A 7,896-nucleotide genomic window follows, 5' to 3' on the forward strand; every position below is an offset into this window, starting at 1 on the left:
TTTAGTGACTTTTTACACAAGTTTGAGAAAACTAATTAGCTCTTGGGGATATATAACAGGGTCCCAATGGTATGTGGATCCCATGTGAATATGTTTTATATATATATATATATATATATATATATATATATATATATTTATATCATGATTTATTTCTTCATATATAACACATAACTGCCAATTGTTCCAGGCTATAGTTGCAAGTTGCAGTTCAAGTTGCTACCAGCTTGTCCTTAGTCGAAAAGTTTTGAATTTTAATTTATAAACAGAACCTGCAAATTCTGCACCCCAGACTCGGATCTTGCCATCTATCTGTTTCTATGGCGGTTATATCATATGATTTATATTTCTTTTCACACAAATTATTCATCATGCACTAGAAGATCTGTATATTTCAGTGTTATATATAGGTTGACTTGCAACCTTAAGAAATGGACAGATTTAGCAGCAAAGTGTCCCTGGATAAATAAAATTGATAATTATGTTATATAATGCAATGGTTAAGGAGCATGCACGTACAATGTGTAGCAATGCTATAGTTCATTTTTTTCTACAGGTTGCAATAGAAATATAATAAAACAGGTAGAATCAGAAGCAAGGTGTCCCTGGATTAAAAAATAAAAGAAGAAAAAACTGGCAAATATGCCATGAAACAATGGCTAAGGCGCACACATGCATAATGCATAGAAATGGTAAATTATATTCCATATTATTGTACAGGTTGCTGATTGACAGGACTAAATGGTATGAGGAAAACTTAGCAGCAAAGTGTCCTTGGATGAAAAACAATTCATAAGTATGTCATATAAAACAATGGCTAAGAGGCATATGCGTACAATACATAGCAATGTTATGTTACATGGAATGTATAACTTGGGGTCGGACAAAATAAAAAGGACCAGGCAGACTCAGCACCAATGTGTCCTTGGATTAAAAATAAAACAAAAATAAACAAATTAGTAACTAGGTATAAAACAATTGCCAATGGACGGACACACACACAAGCAATGCATAGCAAAAGCACAGGCTGGAGTAGAAGAAATAATAAAAAGGACATAAAGGTTCAGCAGCAAATTGTACCTGGACTAAAAAAAAAAAAAAGATAACTAAGTATAAAACAATGGTTAAGGGGTACATGCATGCAATGCATGACAAGTAAAATGCAATTTATTACTAATACCTGTATACTCAATCTACAGATTTGGTTAGAAAATGAATAGAAAGGACATGCAGGCTCAGCAGCAAACAGTCCATGGGTAAAAAAAATGTTAACTAATAATAAAATAATGGCTAAGGGGTATGCACATGTAATGCATAGCAATGTTGTATCCAATAGACAAGCTAGGTAGAACATTAATAAAAGGGACATAAAGGTTCAGCAGCAAAGTGTACCTGGACTAAAAAAAAGGTAACTAAGTATGCTCAAGGTGTACATACATGCAATGCATGACAATTCAAATGCAATTTATTATTATTAATATTATCTCTATACCCAATGTACAGATTGGGGTAGAAAAATCATAAAAGGGTCATACAGGCTCAGCAGCAAAATTTTAACTAATAATAAAATAATGGCTAAGGGCTACACACATGCAATGCATAGCAATGTTGTATCCAATGAACAAGTTGGGGCAGAAAAATAATAAAAGGGACCTGCAGGCTCACCAGCAAAGTATACCTGGACTAAAAAAAAGATAACTAAGTATAAACAATGGTTAAGGGGGACATGCATGCAATGCATGGCAATTAAAGTGAAATTTATTATTATTATTATTATTATTAATAATAATAATAATAATAATAATAACTGTATACCCAATGTACAGATTGGGGTACAAAATGAATGGAAGGGGCATACAGGCTCAGCAGCAAACTGTTAACTAATAATACAATAATGGCTAAGGGGTACACACATGAAATGCATGCTCAGCAGCAAAGTGTCCCTGAATCAAATAATTGGAAAGCATGTCATATAAAACAATGCAATGTTATCTCATATCCAATGTGCAGGTTGCTGTATGACATTCATGAACTAAATGAAATAAAAATAAAAATGTAACAATGTATAAAACAATGGCTAAGAAGCACAGATATACAATGCACAGCAATCCTAAAGATGTCATTTAAGTTCACAGAAGGTATACGGGAGACAGACCCAGTCCACCTCTTTAACTCACCGACTTGGGCAGTCCACATTGACCAGTGTCCATGGGCATCCTCCTGCATTGGACATCCTGCAGAACCAGGGTGCCCAGCACAAAGCACAGGAGTCCAGTCCTGGTCCACATGTTTCCCCAGTAAAGTGACAAGTCTCAGAGCCCTTCTCTCCTCATCTAACAAGTGCAGACAACTTTAGTTCACACAGCCTGCAATGCTGGCCCCTTTCAGAGGCTGGGGGAGGCTGGGGGCAGCGCAGTGCTGGGCTCCTCCATGCTTCTTGGCATTCACAGGCAGACAGCTGAGTTGGGCAGGGTGGTGGGGTGCCGGGCACAGGGCTGCTATTTGAAGAGGCACATGAAGGCGGGTGCAGCTCTGCATGTCACTATCACACTGAGAAACAGCTGGGAAGACACAAGAACTTTACTGACTTTGCAAGAGTCCCATCCTGAACTCCTGGTCCGCGCACACCACCCACTAGGGGGCGCACACACCCAGCTCCGCAAGCTGCTGGATCCACCCAGAGAGACTCCAGCGCTGAGCTCTGCCTTGGCACTGCTGCCTTATTGGATGAGGGCTACAGGAGAGGATCAGGGCTGGAGAGTGAGCAGAGTACCTTACCTTACCTACCTGCCTATTACTAACCTTACCCCACCTGCCCATTAACCTTAACCTACCTGCATATTACTAACCTTACCCTACCTGCTCATTTACCTACCTTACCTTACCTACCTGTCTATTACTAACCTTAACCTACCTTCCCAATACCTAAACCTCCCTTTTCCCACTACCTAACCCTAAAAAATTCAGGAAACCTAATTGTCTTACAGCAACCACTGAAGTTTATGCATGTACATATGAAGTGTCTGAAAGAGGTTGCAGATGATTAGCAACAATGAAATACAGCAAATACAAAAGATAAAATGATAAATAAAAGTTAAATATAATAAATACGTGACTAAATATCCCTTCCCGTTGGACCCAGCTGGAAATAAATCCACTGGACCTGATTTAATAAAGTATTAAAGTGCTGCAAGACTGGAGACAATAGACTACCGTGGGAGACCCGTGGGAGAACCTGGGTGATCCAGCAAACCTGGAATGGATCTAGTCCAGGACTGAACAATTTGCCAACTATTAGCAAATTTTTTTTAAATCGATTCCAGGTGTGCTGGATCACCCGGGTTCTCCCATGGTAGCCTATCATCTCCAGTCTTGGAGAACTTTAATAAATCAGGCTCAGAGATTTTTAATAGAAATGAAAGGAAATCTGCCTTTGCTTACTTAGGACATCAGTAACAGGTTAGATTTATTGGTGCCCATGCCATCTGATTATACTCAATTGTTCTTTAATCCCCCCTCATTACATATCTCTAGGGAAGTGATGCATCATACCTGTTTATTATTATTATTATTATTATTATTAATAATTAACAGGATTTATGTAGCGCCAACTTATTACACAGGGCTGTACAATAAATAGACAGATGGATACAGACAATGACACAGGAGGAGGGGAGGATCCTGCCCAAAAGAGCTTACAATCTAAGAGAAAAATCAGGACCATGTGACTTTCATATGGCTGCCCAGGTACATGGGGATTGGTCACTGAGGCTCCCAGTGCTGTCACATTGAATGCAATAGCACCAAAAGAGATCTTACACAGGGTGCACCCTATTGGTGGCTGCAATTAAACAGCAGGAAGGTGGTTGGGTGGACTCCATGGGCCTGATTTATTAAAGATCTCCAAGGCTGGAGAGGATACACTTTCATTGGTGAAGCTGGGTGATCCAGCAAATCTGGAATGGATCTGCTCCAGGATTCAAAATATTTGCTAACAAATAGCAAATCAATTTTAAGAAATCCATTCCAGGTTTTCTGGATCACCCAGCTTCACTGAACTTCAAGTGTATTCCCTCCAGCCTTGGAGAGCTTTATTAAGTCAGGCCCCATATGGCCAACACATAAATGTCTGTATAGGCAAAGTATATACTGCTATAGGAACCACAGACAGAGTTTGTACATTGGGGGTAGAAATAATTGTGTGGACAGAAATGTATAAATACAACAATAGAAATAGATTCAGATAAATAGAGAGAAAGTGAGAGGTGTGCAGAATTATCGGCTCCCATTATAAATATACTGACATTTCACTCAGCAGCTCAGATAAACCTTAAGTTAAATGGTTAAAGAAGCCAGTACCTTCGGGTTGGTTCAGATCTACTTTGGGATGGAGGAGTCCCACGTGGCTTGGTTCCCTAAAGAACCAGCATCAGCGCATTTGACAGCGAGAGTCAGTGAGCACCAATACTGGTACAGTACTGGTACCAATCACTGCTGCCCCCATTCATTCTGTATGGGGCTGCCATGGGAAGAAGTTTCTTGTTGACTCCCCCTAGAGGCAGCGATTCCCTGGCATGAAGAAGTAGCAAATGCACAGCAAATGCATAACTTCTGGATCTGAGCTTTTTCACATTTACACTGCAATCCTATATATTAGGTAATCATATTGTCATTACTTAATAAAGTTACATATCTTTGTCTTGGAGGGGTTGGATTTCCCTCTTATATTTGTTTTGTAAAAACTTTTTTATTTTCTATTTAAACTACAGTCAAAAGATGACATAAAAAGAAGAAAACTTTTTTTGTTGTTTTTACTTCAACTTGTGTTTTAGGATAAAATTAGTTTAAAGTAATACAGAAAAAAAGAAGAGAAAAAAGAAAAACATAATAAATACATTACACACTAAAATGATCTTTTTGTACAAGCAATGAAAAGTTTTTGCATCTTTTGAAATTTTCTGCATATTCTTGTTATGTAAGATGGAAAATTAAGAAAAAAAACATAGTGTATGCAACCAAAATAAATAAATACATAATAATGGTAGAGAAAGATTTAACAAATCAGCTGATAATAATATCTAGGGGTAGAAGGGGAGGAAGGCAATAATAAGGGCTGATCAGGGTTGCATAAGGATCTATAGGGAATACATTGATTTTTTTCTTGTAATGTCTCTGGTACTGCAGCAGCCCTTATCAACTACATTAGGTGACACCCTGTAAATATTTAATAAGTTTTACTGACTGATCCATGCAAGTAGTATCTGTGATCACCCAAGCAGGAGGCATTTGTATCCATAAAGGTCTGTGCATGGGCGGCTCATGCGGCTCAGACACAAGCAGTTTCCAACCTGAATATAATAACCAAATGAAACATTGATGGATATCAGATGACTGTCACTGGAACAGATGAACAAACAAGACTTGCACACACAGCGCCATTCTGTTCAATGGAGAGTGGAGGGGGGAGGACGAGTGAGCTGCACCCCACTGTGCTCTCCTCCATCGAAATGCACAGCAGTTGTTCCCAAACAGGTTTTTAATCAATCTGTGCTAGATACAAGATTGAAATAAAGAACGAATAGAAAGCCAGGGTGTTTCAATTGCGGTGAAACATATTAGATAAACAGTTTCAAAAAGAAAGAAAGATTGTCTTTCTTATGCATACGATTACAGTATTTAGAAAGGCACTGGTTCTCCCCACCACAGACAACTTAGGGGGGGGTATATATATATATATATATATATATAGGGAGATCGAAACTCCGACGTGTTTCACCTACTTAGGCTTCCTCAGGGGACTTGGTAAAACATTTTGTATAGCTGCACATTTATATGTGCCAAATACAACCCAGGAACTCCCAGTTACAATACTGAACTCCTCAGTAGAGGGAGAAGAGCTTTGACGTTCTAACACACTTCCTGTCCTAGGGTGACAACGCTGCTACTCCCAATCTATCCATGCAATACACTGAGTGAGTGTTGTCACCCCAGGACAAGAAGTTTGTTAGGTGTAGAAGACGTGTAGAAAGAAAACTAATGCAGCCACCACTAATCTGCACTATATGACATTTTTGTTCTTGGGATCGGATTCACTTTAGGACGTCCATATCTGCAGGTTAGACCTAAGTTTGATCTGGAGGTTGCTGAAGACTTTTCTTCACATCGGAAAATCCAGCTGTGACGTATCCCGGCCCGAAATTCCTAGCTGTGTTTCTTCTGTAAGTAAACTGCTTTCCATCACCTTTCAGGCAATGAATACAATATTCAATCAGCATTAAACAACACAACAACTGTACCACGTCTTCCCCAGCCAAACATGAAAACAGCTTGCGGAATGGGGGCAGAAAGAATCATTGTGCCTCTAATTGGTTTGGATGTTTGGAGTCTGCTCGGTAGCTCTTGGGATACATTGAGAATGAAGTTGAGCGGTGTGAGGCTTATCAATGGGCCTGTGTGTTAGGTGGGGACACACCTCTATCTCCTGACATCCAAGTCTGCAGCAGCTGTTCTTATCAGCCAGAACTATATGATCAGAGAAGAAAACCACTATATAACTTTTATTATTCCCATTCTTCATTGCAGGATTTTACCGACTTATGTTCTGCAAGTATTGCTCTAGGCGATGCCATTGCACTTGCTGGATGATCTGACTATTAGAATTACATGATTCTCTCCTGGGTTTCATTAATGAAATTAGAGATGTTGGCGTCCCTATAGCCATGCAGGTTTAGGGGAATACGCTACATCAGAACTCAAACTCAAATACACAGAGGGCAAAAATTAAACTTACCGTAGACAAAGTCGTGGGCCAACTTTGAACTTTAATTAAAAAATGGAGGAAGTTTTTCCTTCTCATTAGATAAAAAACCTTTTCATATGGAAACAAAGAGGTTTTGCTTAACATTCAATCTGGAACAAGCCTATAAGAAAAAGGTCCACTACTACAATTTATTGCATCTTTAAAACAGTCCAATGCGGGACCACACATAGGCAGAGGGGCTGCTGGTCTATAGATGCAAGTGATGTTTGGAATTGTGGTAGCTGCACCATTTCAATGCAGCAGAGGGCCAGCTGCAATTCATATTTAGAAATACTTTGGGGGCCAAAAATGTTCCTTTACGGGGCCAGAGTTTGACACCCCTGCTTTACATTTACAGTCATCCCACACATGAATTAGATAACCCAAAATAGGTATATTTTCTTTATTTGCTCATCTTTTTAAAATAGTTTTAAATGGATAGGAGGCAGGGAACGTCTTCATGGTGCATCCCTATGTATTTTTTCATGGGTATTGATGCCCATTGACTAAACCCTCCTAAGCCACCTCCATACTAGGGGTGGGAAGCCGCGCAGTTGACCGCTTCCACACACAAAGCTAACTGTTTAATTTACAGAGCCACGTAATGCGCTGGTGCTATATAAATACTGTTGAATAATAGTGATAATAATAATATCTGTTGTCCCAGGAGCAGCAAACCACATCCCAGGAACTCGCATTTGTGCACAGTTGCTGCTGCTGTTTTTGATGGGGTGCAATTCTACCTCCAGAGGAGGAAAAGCAACTGAAAACTTGTTTTCTAGGATCATGCAGCTCCACCACAGCCATATGCAGCTACATGCACAAAATGACTCCCAAACGCTCCCATTCACTTGAATCAAAACAGTTGGGACCACAGTGAAGCCTGCGGAAGAACGTAGGTCTGCAACTGCAGGTCTGAAATTGCCCTTACTAACACCACTTACCTCCATCCTCTTGCTCCGATGTTACCTTTCTGCAATGAGACTGTGCAGATTGTTACAGGGTGGCCAGGGGCAGACATAGAGAGGTGCAGACAACCACCCACAGTTTGGCCAAGGAGGCTCATAGCTATTTCTGAACAGGGACCCACTATTGGC

At 39.8% G+C, this 7,896-nt stretch overlaps 1 protein-coding gene across 1 annotated transcript in view; it reads right to left on the reverse strand.

Annotated features, from left to right (window-relative positions):
- The window catches only part of TRABD2B (TraB domain containing 2B), a 179,652-nt gene extending 177,060 nt beyond the window's left edge, over positions 1–2,592 (reverse strand). Inside the window, exon 1 of the mRNA XM_072419605.1 lies at positions 2,178–2,592. Within this exon, the coding sequence (XP_072275706.1) occupies positions 2,178–2,288 (111 nt within the window). The 5' untranslated portion in view covers positions 2,289–2,592. The remainder of the gene's footprint in view (positions 1–2,177) is intronic.
- Positions 2,593–7,896: the final 5,304 nt, after the last annotated feature.

Source organism: Pyxicephalus adspersus, chromosome 8 (assembly GCF_032062135.1).
Source record: "Pyxicephalus adspersus chromosome 8, UCB_Pads_2.0, whole genome shotgun sequence".
NCBI classification, from domain to species: domain Eukaryota; kingdom Metazoa; phylum Chordata; class Amphibia; order Anura; family Pyxicephalidae; genus Pyxicephalus; species Pyxicephalus adspersus.